The sequence below is a fragment of the Grampus griseus genome (genome assembly GCF_964374135.1).
Source record: "Grampus griseus genome assembly, chromosome: 18".
NCBI lineage: Eukaryota > Metazoa > Chordata > Mammalia > Artiodactyla > Delphinidae > Grampus > Grampus griseus.
In genome coordinates this window covers 62160430-62177498 of record NC_139012.1, presented here as the reverse complement: position 1 = coordinate 62177498, position 17069 = coordinate 62160430, and the positions used below count along the sequence as shown (strand labels likewise).

General features: G+C 42.4%; 1 protein-coding gene across 2 annotated transcripts in view; it reads left to right on the top strand.

Annotated features, from left to right (window-relative positions):
- The window catches only part of RCBTB1 (RCC1 and BTB domain containing protein 1), a 50154-nt gene that overhangs the window by 22725 nt on the left and 10360 nt on the right, over positions 1-17069 (top strand). For both annotated transcript variants that reach the window (XM_082676015.1, XM_082676016.1), the window contains 7 exons: positions 3089-3255; positions 5899-6057; positions 9005-9112; positions 9600-9742; positions 10766-10956; positions 14550-14676; positions 16791-16942. In XM_082676015.1, coding sequence (XP_082532141.1) covers positions 3089-3255; positions 5899-6057; positions 9005-9112; positions 9600-9742; positions 10766-10956; positions 14550-14676; positions 16791-16942 — 1047 coding nt within the window. The remainder of the gene's footprint in view (positions 1-3088; positions 3256-5898; positions 6058-9004; positions 9113-9599; positions 9743-10765; positions 10957-14549; positions 14677-16790; positions 16943-17069) is intronic.

Genomic DNA, 17069 nt, shown 5'->3' with positions numbered 1-17069 from the left:
TAGCGCCCAGTAAAACAGGCCTGAGGGCAGATTTACACGCCTTCTGTTTTACAATGTTAGGTTGGGGGAGCAGTCCCCAGTCCGATGTAATATCCATCCCAAGACTCCGTTCAGGTAAGGGGGATGCGTCCACATCACACAGAATCTGTTCCAAAACCCCAGTTTTCATTCAGATTTTCACTTGAGTCCCATCAACTGTTACCCATCTGTATCCCCCATTCTAACCTTAGCTGTTAAGACTTCACCAACAGGTTTTGGAATCACAGTGCATTGGGGTCCTGTATCAGAAAAGTTTCCTCTCCTCCCCAGGGCTGTTTCACCCACACATGTGCTTATGCCCTTGGGTGCCTTGCTGGGGGTCGGGCCAGAAGATCCTGGCCTTTAGGTCAATCTTTATCTTGATTAATCTTCCTTACCATTGCCCCAGGGCATCCTGGTCAATTTTCTTATCTTAATCTTTACCTTCTGGCTTTTTAATGCCTTCCAAGCTGGGATAAATAGAGCGGACTTGTTTGGGGCCCTTTAATTTTAGAGACCAACATGGGGTCCCATTGGTTCACCAGTCTCTGGTCGTGCTGCAGCCACACCTTGGTTTCAACTGCATCAGCATCCGATTTATTCATCCCACTTTGTAACAACCGTTTGAAGACTTCCGCTCTGCTGGGGTGAGTCCCTTGATCCTCCCCCCTTTGTCTTTCCTTATTTTCATAATTAATGTTCTTAGTAAGGCCCCTATGGGGAAGTTGAGATAGCAAATTAGATAAGGTGTCTCAAACTGTTTGATTTTGTAGCAGTAAAGTTACATGAGGTGCCCATGTAACAGGGACCCCCTTAATCACAGCATTTACCGTAATCTGGGTAATGGGCGTATTCAGTGGGTGAATATCCCAGTCATCATAACGCCAGTCCCACATGGCTTGCATACGAAGCATCTCAGCTGCTTCATCTGGGGTGTTCCCCCTGGCATCAATAGGGGGAGCTGGGAAATCCCTCTCATCAGGATAAACAGACTTTACAGTGGCTTTCGTCCAGTCCACCAACCTTGGCTGTCCGCTCGGGAATAACCCCCTGAGTGTCTGGATCATGTACAGCCACCTGTGATTGTTCAGTAGAGAGCAGTGGGTCCTGCATCAATGCAGACATGCTCTTCCACCCTGCAGCCTTCAACGTCAACGACACAGCCCTTGAATTAGTTCCTCTCACAATCCGGTTCAGTAAAGGTTCCTCAGGAAGCTGCTGCTGCTGCTCCTCAAAGCAGGCCGGTTCCTTCACACTTATATCCCTTGCTTTCAGTTGTTTCTTGTTTTTGCCCTTCTCCTATGGGAACTATTTTCTTGGCGACCCAGAGGTACTCGAGGTACTTTCTGTTGCATAACATTTCCCTTTCTAGGCAGCTTCGAGGCTAATGGCTGGAGCTCAGATTGACCCAGATCTGAGCTTGAATCAGCATCAAGGCCAAGCCTTTTGTTTTGTTTTGGCTCTTGCATATGAAATAAGCGGGGAATTGTTTATTTACTGATTTAAAAGTATTCATTTATTTATTTGGCTGTGCTGGGTCTTAGTTGTGGCACGCAGGAGCTCCGTTGCTGCATGTGGGATCTTTGTTGCAGCACGTGGGATCTAGTTCCCTGACCAGGGATTCAACCCGGACCCCCTGCATTGGGAGCGTGGAGTCTTGGCTACTGGACCACCAGGGAAGTCCCAGGGATTGTTTATTTAGTGTGCTTCTTATTTTGCATTTCCTTATATATCCATTGAGCCAACTCTTTGGGAGTTGCGTCTGCTCCCATTTCTAAACGGCATTGGTAACTTTCACCTTTAGTAACTGATTGCACCACAGCTGCAGTTTCATACCATGGTGACTAGGTAGCCATCTGGGAATCAAAGGTTCCTCATTCCTTGCCCTTTTATCCTTTGTCTTCAAAAACCACGTGTCTGTGAGCCAGGGCTGTTCTTGCAAATCCTGTTTCTGACATCAACTGAATAGAGAGTTCCTGGACCCAGTTCTGTGTGTGTGTGCGCACGCACGCGCGTGCGTGTGCGTGTGTGTGTGCGTGCGTGTGCATGTGTGTGTGTGCGCGCACGCGCACGCATCCCCCAACAAGAAGTAATTCTCGGGTAGCAGCACAGTGTCCAGGAATCCAACACAATTCTGATACCACCTATCCGGAGATAGAATCAGATTCCATTGGTAAAGGGCTCAGTCCCACAAGACCACCCTCCACTTCAGATGTTGGTCACAAGCCCAGGTTGTTACCTGTGCTTCTGATTAACCTGCTGCAAATCAGAGGTTCCCGCGACCCTCTCCTTGGGTTTTCCTTTGTTTTGGGCCCCGCCATGTGGCACGTGGGATCTTAGTTCCCCGACCAGGGATCGAACCCGGGCCCTCAGCAGTGGAAGCACAGAGTCCTAACCACTGGACCGACAGGGAATTCCTTCCTTGGGCTTGATTAATCTGCTAGAATGGCTCCCGGCACTCCAGAAAATCCATTTACTCACTAGATTACTGATTATTATAAAAGGATATTAAAGGATATGAGTTAACAGCCCGAAGAAAGGACCTTCTGTCCTCGTAGAACCTGGTGCCTGGCACAGTGGCACATGTAAGTGTTCTGGTTCCCCGACATGGCAGCTCTCTGAACAGGGGCCAGAATTAGCTGTCCTCTTGGGTTTTTATGGAGGCTTCATTATATAGTCATGATTGTCTAAGTCATTGGTAGTCGCAGTTAATTCCGCCGCCAGCCCCTCTCCCCTCCAACCCTCTCATCTTGTGGTTGGCTCTTCTGGCAACAGACCCATCGTCCTTAGGTGCTTCCAAAAGTCACCTCAGTCACATAACAAAAGATACCCTTATCGTTCTCAACACTTAGGATATTCCACCGGTTTTGGGAGCTGTGAGACTGGAACTGTGGGTGAAGACTAAATATACAAGATAAGTGTATTTTTGTAATCTGGATGACCAGATACGTATTTCTTATAAATCACAATGTCACAAAAAGAAATTAAGCTTGGAAGATGAGTTGAGCAAAGTACAGGGGTTACTGTTTCTTCTTTGAGCTGATTCTTTGTGTGCGGCCATCCTGTATAGATGGAGTTGTTTATGCCTGGGGCCACAATGGATATAGCCAGCTTGGGAATGGGACGACCAACCAAGGCATTGCTCCCATCCAAGTCTGCACCAACCTCTTGATCAAGCAAGTGGTTGAAGTAGCTTGTGGCTCACATCATTCAATGGCTCTGGCAGCTGATGGAGAGGTAAGTGCCCTGCCTTTATTCTTTATTTTTAAATTGTGGTAAAATACATGTAACATAAAATTTACCATCTTAACCATTTTTAAGTGTACAGTTTAGTGACAGGTATATTCACATTGTTACGCTACCCTCACCACCATCCATCCACAGAACTCTTTTCGTCTTGCAAAACTGAAACTCTGTACCAGTTAAACATTAACTCTCTCTCCTTTCTCTTACTCCCAGCCCCTGGCAAGCACCATTCTACTTTCTATCTCTAAGAATTTGACTACTCTAGGTACCTCACATGAGTGGAATCATACAGTATTTGTCCACTGTGACCGCCTTTATTTCACTCAGCATAATATCCTCCAGGTTCATCCATGTGGCAGCCTGCAGCAGAATTTCATTCCTTTTTAAAGCTGAATAATGTTTCATTGTCTATTTCGTTTATCCATTTATCTGTCGATGAATATTTGGGTCATTTCTACCTTTGGCTATTGTGAAAGTGCCTTGCTTTTCCAAAAAAAATGACCATATTTGTACTTGGATATGGTGTGAACATAGCAGCCCCGTGTGCGTCGCTAAGAACAGTATGGGAATGAACCCTTTTCCTAATACAACTTATATTGTGTGATCAGGACCACTCTTTTGAAGACAGTAGAGTTAATTCTTAAGGCAGTTGAGTCTCATGCTTTTTGCTAAGATTACAAATCAGATGTGTATGACAGTGTTCTATACTTTTGTTTTTTTAATGACCCCCATCCCCTAAGGTCTATTTTGTTTTTCAGTAAATGTAATGATGTCATAGAAAATAACTTTACCAACATTCCAGTAGGTTCTGAACAACCTGTTCACCCCCCAAGTTCCATGCTTATCTTAAATGTTACTCATCCTGTTGGTGCTACCTTCCAGTCTTTTGTATCGTCTTGTTCCTCTCCATCTCCATAACCTTAGGTCAGGCCTTGTCATCTCCTGGACTGTTGCCATGGTCTCTTTTATTCTATAGCTTTTTAGTTGGTCTGCCTGTGCAGTATTACTTCTCTGCCCCCTGTGATTTATGAAATGCAGATCAGATCAGATCGTTCCCTGTTTAAAGTCCTTCAGTGCTGTTACCGTGATTTTACTAAGTAGGGTAGGTTATGGGTGAACAAACCAAAGCACCTTAGGGAGATCAAGGTTTCATGGCTGGGATGTGCTGGAGCCAGGCCTAGCAGGCTTTATGTGCAGAATCTGCTGTTCCTAGTCTGTTTCTTGGTTAGTGGAACCCTCGTCCCCATTTTTAAAATAAAAGGCAACTGCATTGGAAGGGAACTTGGGATATTTGAAAAGAAGTGCAGAAGAATGATGGTTGAAATTAGAACTTGCTAATTTGTGCAGCCTGGATTCCTGGTTTATTTTAACCTGAAGCATATGCTACTTTGGATAAATATTTGCATTATTACACTAGCTAGTCCTGTGAATCCACTTTCAGGAAGTATGGCAGGTTATTTCTTTCGTGCCTATGAAATGAACCTGTAGCACATATTCTTTTTAAGACATCAGCCATGGGTTTTAAGACATCACGTGGGCAGCCTCAGACACGTGAACTTAGATAGAAAGTGCTGGCAGAGGAAAAGAGAATTGTGGAAGCCGGAACTCAGGATGTGTGAGGACCACTTCCCACAGGCAAGTGAAGGGGGTGAGGGGGTCCTTACAAATTCTCCTAGTGATGGAGGAAGTTATCTCCTCTGCTACCAGCATCCCCCATCCTCTGTAATTCTTCTCTCTGGTCCCACTCTTGTTTGATAGGCTCAGTTAATAATTAACTTAAAGTGATTTTTAGTTTTGTTTTTCTTCTTTAACTTTGCGTAGAGCTCTATTTGTGTCTCCCTCCCTTAGAAATCTGGTTTTCAGGTTACGGCCGATCACAGGCCAAAAGTAAGCAGGATGCAGTTGAGGAGGGGAGCTGCTTGGAGCTGACAGACAGCAAACGAGAACTCATAAAATGTCATCAAGAATAGCCTAACAACCCCACGTCATTCCTGTAGGGACAGCATCTCCTTAGTACTTGTGAGCATGACTGTGTTAGGACGTGGAACTATGATTGATAATTACAATGATGGTAGGCTTGTGTCATCAGGAAAATTTATATAATGTCTCCTTTTGGTGATTAGTGAGAGAGGGAAAAGCATAGTATGGTTTCAAAAGTTTCGATGAAAAAAAATGACTATTTGTGCCCAGAGAGTTAGGCTGATTTTTTCATATCACTGTGGCATACTTATGTGGCATATACCCCATTTCCTATTGATGCCGGATTAAAAATCCTATATAGCTGCCGTAATTATAGTGGCAGTATAACGTAGTGGTTAAGAGCACTGCTAGACTGACTGGGTTCAGATTAGTAGTAAATTCTGCTTGCTAGCTGTGGAGTCTCAAGCAAGTCACTCAACCTGTTTCTATTTTACATGTATAAAATGGGGATGATACTAGTACCTATCCCAGGGTCATCTTACAGGATTACTATGAGGATTAGATGGGTTAATGCATGTAAAGCACTTAGGACCATTTAGCACATTGTAAGTACTCATTAAGTGGGTTTATTTTTATTTTATGATTGTTATTGTGTGTTAGAGGTAGAATTTTCACCCTTACTCTTTCTTTTTCTTTTCCCCTTCCGTTGTGTAGGTGTTTGCTTGGGGCTATAACAACTGTGGCCAGGTGGGATCAGGATCTACAGCAAATCAACCAACTCCTCGCAAAGTTACAAACTGTTTACATATTAAGAGGGTGGTTGGCATTGCCTGCGGTCAGACCTCGTCCATGGCTGTTCTGGACAATGGTGAGGTGAGCGATGTCTGCATCCCCCTTTCTCCTCCTACCTCCTCCTTCAGTGAAATGTCCTTTTCTTTCCAGGTAGATTCTGGAAGGAAGAGTGCTTTGTTTTCATAGCTCCTTAGACAGTTAACTGATTGAGGTTGTAACCACAGGATGTTTGCTCCTCATTATGAATTTTTAAATTCCAAGATTTATCTGCAAGTAAAGGTTCTAATGTGTTTTTGCCAGATCCAGATAGCCCAATGCTTATAGGTATTTGTTTGTGGTTTAATGTAGTAGATAAAAGAATTTAATACTACCTCTTTCTTCCAATGAAAAAGTGAACTATGCACTCTTTTTTTTTTTTTTTTTTTTTAAGTGAAAGCAGGTTTATTTAGAGAGATACTCATTGCATAGAGAGAATGCGGTCCATCTCAGAAAGTGAGAGCGGCCCTGGGAGAAACACACTCCACTGACAGAGTGTGCGGGCCATCTCAGAAGGCAAGAGGCAATGTGCACTCTTTAAAGTTAGCTGGTGATGTTTATAAGCAGTAACTCTAATGGGCGTGAAGGCTCTGTACCTACCTACATCTGGAATGTTTGTCCACAGGAAGAAGCAACTGGCAAAAGGAGAATTTTGGGTCCTGATTGTTATTGGCTACTTTTAAAAACCCACCTTTCAGTGACCTTCTACCATAGTCACCTTTGAGCTGATCGTTATTTCTATAAAATAATTCTGGTTGAAGCTTCTATGTCAATGGACTTGTTACCACCTGTGCCTGTTTCAGTGCACAAAAATTATTCAAAGATGCTTCTTTGGACACAGACGTACGGCGTCCTGCATTGGGGTGCGAGGGTGGCTTAGAGTTTACTGAATGCTCGGCTTTGTTAGCTCACTTTTTTTTTCTTTTTTTTTTTTTTTTTTTGCCATGCGCGGGCCTTTCACTGCTGTGGCCTCTCCCGCTGCGGAGCACAGCCTCTGGACGCGCAGGCCCAGCGGCCATGGCTCACGGGCCCAGCCACTCCGCAGCATGTGGGATCTTCCCGGACCGGGGCATGAACCCGTGTCCCCTGCATCGGCAGGCGGACTGCCAACCACTGCGCCACCAGGGAAGCCCTAGCTCACTTTTTGAATCAATCCTGATATCACGCCAGAGGGCTTCCGAATTCCTTGGGATAGTCATCTAACATCCTCCATTCCAGTATTTTCCACTTCTTTATTTTAAAAAATGAATTTAATTTTAAAATTATATGTGATTATTTCAACAAAGGAAAACAAATGAAAGATACAAAGTAAAAAGTGAATACCTTTCCTTCAGTTTTGTTAATAGTTTGATGTATATCCTTTTGGACTTTTCTCTGTAGTTAGTTATGTATGGTTGAGTATAAGTACCTTCTTTAAACAATGGGATTGTTATACCTACTGCTTTTTTCGGCCAGTCTGCAGCTTTTCTGCTTAACAACGTATGTTTTACCTGAATCTATTATCAGACCATTGATAGTTGCTTCCATTATAATAGTTGCTTAGTTTTCTTTGTATGGGTGTTGGTTTTCCTTGTGACATGACCCGCATCCAGAGCTCTCCTGATGGGCCTTCCAATTGTTCTTTATATTTGTTTATAAACATTGTTGCACTGCTTTTCTGTGTTACTGTTTGTGAGTGTGTATATCTTTGCACACTCATGCAAGTATGTCTATAGAATAATTTCCCAGAAATAGGATTTCTGGGTCAGGGAGTATGTCATTAGAATTTTTGATAGCTATTGCCAAATTTCTCCCCAGAAAGTTCAAACGTATTAGACTTCTGGCATTGAAAGTGCTTGTAACCATCTCTTGTTAGTACCCTAAACTCCACTTCCCTCTGTCACCCTGACTGGAAAGGCCCTCGCCGATGCCCGTTTGCCCTGTGTTGCCATGGGGCTTGTTGCCACCCATATCTCGTGTTTCTGATTTGAGCCAGGCCTCTTGTCTGTTCCTGACCAGTACTTTACCCATGTCCCATGCTGGTCATTCTAAACCTTTAACACTCGCTGTCAAACCTATGCCCAGCTCTGCTGCTTTCAGCTGATGACCCCCTCTTGCTTAGGGTGTCTAAGGGATCGCCACATTCCCTTATGTCTCCTTCTTTAACCTCTTTCCTGGTCCCTCTTGTGGTGCCGCTGTCACCGCCTTCATTGGACCCTCATCAGAGCTCACCTGTTTGCTGATGGGAGATGAGGTTATATGTCGAGGTCTCCCTGCCTCTGGTCTTACACGCCGCAGTCACCCTTCATGTTGCCGCCAGCGTGATCTTTCCAGAATACAAATGTAGTCATATTGATCTCAGTTTTGGAATATTTCAGTGGGAGATGCACAGATGCATTGCACTTTCCTCGGTTTGTGTTTTGGCCCTTTGGGCCCTTACCTTTCCTTCTGTTCTCTCCCCAGCCGCCACCCCAGCTGTCTCTAGCACATTCTGTGCCCTCCCCCTGAAGTGCCTTCAGCCCTGCTCAGACCTCTGCTTTCTGAAAAGTCTTGCCTAAACTTTCTTCTGTGGCTAAATCCTTTCTCCTCTCTACCTGTAGTGCCTTGATTATCTCTCTATTATAGCACTTGCCGCCTGGCTGCAAAAAAATTGCATGTGTCCGTCTCTCCTGTTAAACTGTTTCCAAAGGCTTATTCCTAGTACCTTTCACAAGGTCCTGAGATACAGTAGGTACTTAGTAATTGTTAATGAGCCTCAGCTTCCTCATGCCTAAAACAAGAGTTCATGACTTGCCCAAGGCTATCCAACTAGTAAGCTATGGAGTCTGCTAGATTCTGTCATCCCTACCCCTAAAGCATCTTCTGTTTGGAGATCAGTTGTAGGATCACATTTAGTGGAATATGAGTGTTGGAAGTGAAAAAAGTATCTGATTTGTTTAGATGGATGGCCTTTTTAGCTCTTCCCTCTTACCAGCAGTTTCAAAAGCCTGTTCTCCCCCTTTCTCTGTCTAAGGTATACGGCTGGGGCTACAACGGCAATGGTCAGCTAGGCTTGGGAAACAACGGCAATCAGCTGACCCCCGTGAGAGTGGCAGCTTTGCACAGCGTTTGTGTGAACCAGGTATGTATTGTGGACCCTTAGGTGCTCGTCCCCATCTATCTTCCCTCCTCTGACTTGGCGGAATATTTGCAGGCTCTTAGTTCCCCGACCAGGGATCGAACCCATGCCTCCTACAGTGGAAGTGTGGGGTCCTAACCACTGGACCGCCAGGGAATTCCCAGAGATTTACTCTTTAGTAAGTCTTTTTGAAGAGTACCCTGGGCCTTCATCTTCCACATTTAATATTATATCTTTCCTAAATTCCCATGATGGGAAGCAAGACCATGGTGCTGGCACACTGGTCTTGATAAGTAAAAAAAAGAATGGAAAAATATCGAGTAGTCTCAGGCATAGGCTTTTCTAATGCTTTTTTAATGTTCCAGAGAATGTCAGCCCACACCTGATGATGAATTGGCATTCTGCAGAAGCTGGCCCTAATCTTTAAGTAGATGTTTTCCCTGCCCTTCCTGTTCTCCTGTTGATGGTAACCATTTAAATTTACTTGCAGATTGTCTGCGGCTATGCACATACTCTAGCACTAACTGATGAGGGCTTGCTCTATGCCTGGGGAGCTAACACATATGGGCAGCTGGGAACTGGCAATAAAAATAACCTGCTAAGCCCAGCACACATCATGGTGGAGAAAGAAAGGTAACTTGTCAGTACCGTGTCTTGGAATTGTGTGTGCATTGGGACTTGGGACTGTGTGTGCTGGAGCTGTGGTCTTTGGCTTTGTAGCTCTTCTGTTTATTAACATTCTCATTTTGAACAAAGGAGTGTTGTACCAGTCAGAATGAACGTGAAGTTGACGTGATCCTTACACAGCTTTCTCAGATAACCACCTGAGATTGGTAGGCAGGCATTAATGCATCTGGGTATAATCCCTGCAGCTTCTTGTTGCCTGTTTAGTAGGGAAGAAAAGTAAGGTCTGTCACCATGTTGAAATTTAAAGCGTAGTGTAAACTCTTCTTTTTGAGCCAACTAAAACAACTTTTAAACAAATAAAATCTGCCCTTGAAAGGGCATTATCTGTTTAAATATTGATTTGATTTAATGTGTGTTACTAGAATAGATGCTTAATGTTCGTTCAGCCATATTGTAAGGTCTTACCCACTCAGTGTTAGAATGTTGACTTCTGATTCTGGGACCCTGCCTAAGAAGCATACGGAGAATGTAGTAAGTTTGGCTTGATGTCCATTTGGATTGGGACATTCAGAGTCCATGACCCCCGGACCAGTGCCTATCAGCCTACTGAGTGTTCTGAGCACTGGTAGGGGGTGAGAGATAAAGTTGTATTTGTAAGGAAATGGTATATTGAATACAGTATTTTTTGCTACTGTCTAAGCCTCCAGAACTGTCAGGACATTTTTTTCCAGTGTCCACTTCCCTCATTTACTTTGGTTTCTATTCCCTTTATCCAGGTTTTCTTCAACAGTATGCATTATTTATCCTAACTCAGAATGAGGTTAGCGTGAGAAGTGGGGTAGCCAGGAAGGGAGACACACAGTACTCTTGCTCTAGTCTTTTGCTTTTGTCAGTATGACGTGCTAGCTAAAGTCCCTGGATCTTGGGCTTTTTGAGGTGTTCTGAGCATGAACTTTTTATTTACCTTGTGTGGCACGCTTAGGCTTCTGTGAAAAAGAAGTGACGTGCATTTTTCTGAAAACTTCCCAGGGTAATAGAGATTGCGGCCTGCCACTCTGCCCACACGTCTGCAGCCAAGACGCAGGGAGGGCACGTGTACATGTGGGGCCAGTGCCGGGGCCAGTCGGTGACCCTGCCTCACCTCACCCACTTCTCCTCCACCGACGACGTGTTCGCCTGCTTCGCCACGCCCGCCGTCACCTGGCGCCTCCTGTCTATAGGTAAGGAAACTCAGGGCTGCTCCCCCCAGCGAGGGGTGTCATCAGCTGACGGGTGTTCCTGCACATTTGCTGGCTGTGGGCTTTTTTTTAGGTTCAAGATGTTTTATCCTCCTTTAGCTTTAATACCTTTCCCCAAATTAGATTTGCATAATACAATTTATTAAAACGTTATGGAATATTATATGGATTTATTATTTTCTCCCCTTCAGTGTTTTCAGTTTAATTGAAGTGAAATTCACGTACATAAAATGAGCCATTTTTAAAGTGTACGATTCAGAGGCGTTTAGTACCTTCACCATGTTGTGCAACTGTCATTTATATCAAGTTCTAAAACACTTTCCTCACCCTAAAAGAACACCCATTCCTTCTTTCCCCCAACCACTGGCAACTACCAGTTTGCTTTTTGTTTCTATGGATTTACCTGTTCTGGGTGTTTCATGTAAGTGGAATCATACAATGTACAACCTTTTATGTCTGGCTTTTACTCAATGCTTTTGAGACCCATCCAGGTTGTAGGTACGTATCAGTACTTCTTTTCTTTTTATGGCTGAGTGGTATTCTGTTGTATACGTAGACCACATTTTGTTTATCCATTTATTTTGGATGGTTTCCACATTTTGGCTGTTGTGAATAGTGCTGTTATGAACGTTCATGTACAAATTATTTGTTTGAGGAACCTGTTCTTAAGTGCTTTTGTTATATTAAATTTATTACATAATCTCATATAACATGAACCAAAAATGAACTTAAAAAAAAAATGAAAAACTTGTGGTTTTGTTAACTTTGTGGAGTTGTTAATTCCAATTTCTTTCCCTATTTTTCTCTCAATGAATCTCAAATACTTTTTTGGGGAGGAGGGGATCAAAACAGAGGTATTATAAAGGATAGTGGGGGACTTCCCCTGGTTGTCCAGTGGTTAAGACTCTGAGCTTCCACTGCAGGGGACCCAGGTTTGATTGATTCTTGGTCAGGGAACTAAGATCCCACATGCCGCACGGCCCGGCCTTAAAAAAAAAAAAAAGGATAGTGGATTCAGGTTGATGTTTGGTTATATAATCTGTCCCTTTTCTGAATATTGTCTTCTTCAAGGGTCCATTGTTGATTGAAAATGTTAAAATGTAATCAAGCTGAGTAGCCATTAACATGATGATTTTAATCTCTTTTTCTTTTATTTCTTGTTTATTTCTAACTTTTTGCTAATGTATTTCTTCTAAATCATTCTTTTGTTTGTGATGCAGAGGAAATAAGTGTCATGATACGCTGTGCTTGAAAATTAATATAGCTGTTGACAACATGGGGTTTGGGTTGCTCAGCAATTGATATTGAAGGTCTTGTAATAACATGTCATGCTCAGGTGTGTCAGGTAGCTGGAGCTGTCCTGTCATCAGGTGACCAGTCTATATGGTCATGGGGGCAAGAGTATGTTTAGGAAAAGTGAAACTGCTGCTCAACTTAAAGTGAAACAAATGGAACTTTTTCAGGTTCTTTATAATACAGTATTTTTTTTTGCAGTGAATATTGTGATCAAAGAAAATTTAGTTCATGGAATGGGACTCTTTGGCCGTAATCACACCTATGTATAGACCCTGTACACATCTCAGAGTCCCATATACTGCTTAACCTGGACCTGTTTATAAAAGGCTTTCCTTATCCCTGGTGGCGCAGTGGTTGGGAGTCCGCCTGCCAATGCAGGGGACACGGGTTCATGCCCCGGTCCGGGAAGATCCCACATGCCGCAGAGCGGCTGTGCCCGTGAGCCATGGCCGCTGAGCCTACGCGTCCGGAGCCTGTGCTCCGCAACGGGAGAGGCCACAACAGTGAGAGGCCCGCGTACCGCAAAAAAAAAAAAAAAAAAAAGGCTTCCCTCAGGTTCTTGCATTTTAAAATCCTAATCCTGAAAAGACATTCCTTTCAGACCAAACATCCTAATACTTTCTGTTATTAAGTTTGGAAAAAGTATGGTCCCTGAATATATCTCCCAGGTGACTTCTTTCTCTTGCACCCGCCAAAAGTCAGAAGTGTTTGTTTCCTCTCAGTTTCTGATCTCAGCTGTGTGTCAGGAAGAAAGTCAGAGGATGAATTCACACCTATGAAGAACATTTCTTCTCTGAAGGGAGGTACTATACTTGTTGCCAGAAACCAAGATGGTCCAACTCTTAGGACTAGATGCAGGAGTTAGGCACTGATAAGAAGCTGTTTTTTCTGTGGGGAGGTTGGTAGCAATCTAGACTCTTGGACTCTGCCCATCTTAGTTATTTCCTTTCTTTCATTCACTGGGGATTCAGGTTACAGGGTCAGGGAAAGCCTGGTTTTTGAGAGCTTGTCCACCTCCTCCACAGCCAAGAGAGCTCTGCATTATCAGGGAAGGGGGAGGATGTGCGTTAAGGGAATAGGGCTTAGGCAAATGTTATTTCCTTGGGAGATTCTGATAAGCTCGTGGAAAGCTCCTTTGTTAAGCTTCAGCCTAGTTTTCAGCAGTTGTCCCTGCTCTAAGATGTGCCCTGGTAACAGCAGCTGCTGAGAATCACCTTCTCACCTCGGGGGACGTGGAAATCTGTCTCCTACATCGATGGTACCTTCATTCAGTGCCAGCGGTGGGTCTCTGGACTTTAAAAATTTCCCCGTTAGCCTTCTTCTACCTCTTGCCCTTTGTTCACACATGGAAAGCACAGGAAAGTGTTGCATGAGTTTGTACAAGTGCCTTAACTTTTCTTCATGATAGCACAATTCTACTTAAATATAAGAATTACATGTACTTACACCTTCCTGTCAGGCAGTGTGATCATGGTTTTGTAAAGCTGTTCTTTCTAAGTATACATTCCGACTAAGTAAATTTGCTCTGCTTTTAGATAGTGTGTAGAGATTATTGCTTGTACTGCATTAAGTTTTAGCGTTAAGAAGGACGTTTAGATTCCAGATATTGAGGGAAAAGGGTCACCCTGTGAAAGAACACACTCTTAGCCTAAGTGGTGAGTTTGTTTCTTAGGACTCCTTGAGTCAAATTTCTTAGGACTCCTTGAGTCAAATTTACCAACTCCTTGAAGCAGAGCAAAGGTGTCCTTAGAGTTTCTGTCAAAGAAAATTGATAAATTCTTAGCCTTAGAAGAGCACCACTCAGTTTTTGAGAGAAGTAGTTACCTAATCATGATGATCTATAACTTTCTCTTTTTTTAAAAAAAATACACGTTTTTAATGTCTAACTTAGCATGTCAGACTGGTATTTGGCCTTTCCAAATATGTATTTTTTTCTGAAGTTTATACACTTAGGACACTTAGGTAACAGCAGCTGCTGAAAATCACCTTCTCATCTCAGGGGACGACAGAAATTGTCTCCTGCATCTATAGTACCTTCATTCAGTGCCAATGAGGATCCCTGAGATTTTGTTTCCCCATTAGCCTGTGAAATTTAATTTAATTTCTGTGACATTGATTTTAATTTAATACTGTGAAATTGATTTGTTGAGTAAGGTCTGAACTCTTCTGAAAAATATCTGATGGAATTATCCATCATGCTAATCATTATCTTTCTGAAGTCTTTCAAAGCTTGAACATGTTTCCTGAGCTTCCTGTATTAATGTGCTCATTTCCTTCAGAGCATGAAGACTTTTTAACAGTTGCAGAGTCACTGAAGAAAGAATTTGACAGTCCGGAAACTGCCGATCTGAAGTTTCGAATTGATGGGAAATATATCCATGTCCATAAAGCTGTTTTGAAAATCAGGTATTTTCGCATGAGTTTAAAGTCATCAATAACCTTACTTTCTTCTACAATCTCCATTTCTTTGTTATTCCACAAAATGGGGACTAATAAGAAATAATCTTGGTAGTAGAAAGAAATGGCACAACTCAATCTATTTATTATGAAGAGTTTTGCGTGTTATGTGTGTGTGTGTGTGCACTCACGTGCCTTTTAGAAAAAGTGTAATGTAGTATTTTTCTGTATTGTTTTTCAAATGAAGGAGATCGTGAATACTTATTTTGATCAAAAATTTGTATATAAGGTTTAAGAAAATATAAAAGATTATCAGTGAAAAGCCTATATATCTTTTTTTACTCTTAATTAAAGATTTGTTTTCCATAAGCAGAAAACTCTTAGGAATACTGGACTTCCTAGCCCTGAGAGACATCTAATTCCCAACTAAAGAAATGTTTTTAAATATAGCGAATGGCAGGAGTTCTTCGTATAAATGTGAGGGAACTTTGTATTTATTAGTACCTGGACCACTGCTCACTGAGGCTACCATTACAGAGAAAGAGGCACATAAAATCAGACCATCGAGAGTTAAACTAGCCACTTACAAGTCTTTTTTGAAAATGTAGTTAAATATTTATTTACAAAAATAACAAGTTTTAAGGAACCGAAAAGCTATGTCATTCATTACTTTAAGGGAGTAAGTATCTGCACCAAAGTATTAACTGAAAAGGTGAACGGGAAATGTTTCTATCTGTGAACCTGTGGCCATCCAGTCTGTTCCTTTCCTGTATAGTTTTCTGACCGATTTCATCTATTAGTTCTTGCTTAGACAACTGCATCTTTTTACTTCCCAGATGAGGTAAGTTCCTTTGCAAGTGGAGCCATTCTTTTAGTATTCTGAGTGGATATTGAAAGTATTTTTGTGTTTATAGTGTGACTCATTTTAAAAGGATTTGAAAAGGTGATTTTTAAAAAATTATAAAGTATATTGTACTTGAAGAAAATTGAATATTCAGAAATCAGTTCCTCATAGGGACTTCCCTAGTGACGCAGTAGTTAAGAATCCGCCTGCTAATGCAGGGGACACGGGTTCAATACCTGGTCTGGGAAGATCCCACATGCTGCGGAGCAACTAAGCCCATGCGCTACAACTACTGAGCCTGTGCTCTAGAGCTTGTGAGCCACAGCTGCTGAGCCTGTGCTTTGAAACGAGAAGCCACCACAATGAGAAGCCAGCGCACCTCAACGAAGAGTAGCCCCCGCTCACTGCAACTAGACAAAGCCCACGTGCAGCAATGAAGACCCAGTGCAGCCAAAATTATAAATAAACAAATAGAAAGAAATCAGTTCCTCATATAGGTGGATTTGTGTATGAAATACAGTACAAAAAGACCTATTTAGGTTTTCTTGAAATATGTGACTATTCTAGTGAATGTGTTTCATAAATAAATTGGTAACTGGCTTGGGAGGAGAGGGAGGGGAGCAGGTCAGAGCAAAGGAACAAAATAGGGGTGGTGGCTGTTTTGAAGATGAGTCAGAAAAGAAGGAGAATTGTCATGTAAGGTAATGAAAAAAAATCTTCTTAAATGTCATTCAGTTAACATTTAAAACAGTTTTAAGAATATGCTGATTACATGACACACAAAAAATGAATCATTTGAATGACATGAACATATATCAAAAGTTTGAACACTCATTTCTGAATTTCTTTTAATTTCATTGTTTAAAATGCCCTTCTCTACAACATTTTTTAAAAACAGCAAGCAAGCAGAAAGGCTTGATCTGACTGGGGTCTATCAGATGCAAACAGTGGTACTGTTGAAGTGGTAGGTACTTCCAGGCTCCATGTATAATTCTTACTATTTAATAGGCAGTATAGAAAATGAAAGTGAGCGGACGTAAAAGGTGAATGTAAAAGCCCTTGCCTGCGGAATATGTTTGGGTTCTTGTACATGGAATGAATGTATCGGGTTGGCCAAAAAGTTCATTTGGGTTTTTCTGTAACATCTTATGGAAAAACCCGAACAAACTTTTTGGCCAACGCAATACTACTCAAATATTAGTAGTTAAGCATACTTGTAATATTTGTTTATCCCTGATTTCATCAACTTAATTAGGTAACTTTTGCTGTTCCGTTTTAGGTGTGAGCACTTTCGATCCATGTTCCAGTCTTACTGGAATGAGGACATGAAGGAGGTGATAGAAATAGACCAGTTTTCCTACCCAGTGTACCGTGCCTTTCTCCAGTACCTCTACACAGATACAGTGGATCTGCCGCCTGAAGATGCCATAGGTACCAGCCACATTGGGACTGGCCAGGGCACAGGGTCAAAAATATAACTCCCTGTATTCTTACAGTATTGAAATGTAAAAAGTTTCAGGTTTATTGGTTTTTACATGGTTTTTAAGAAAGATTTGAA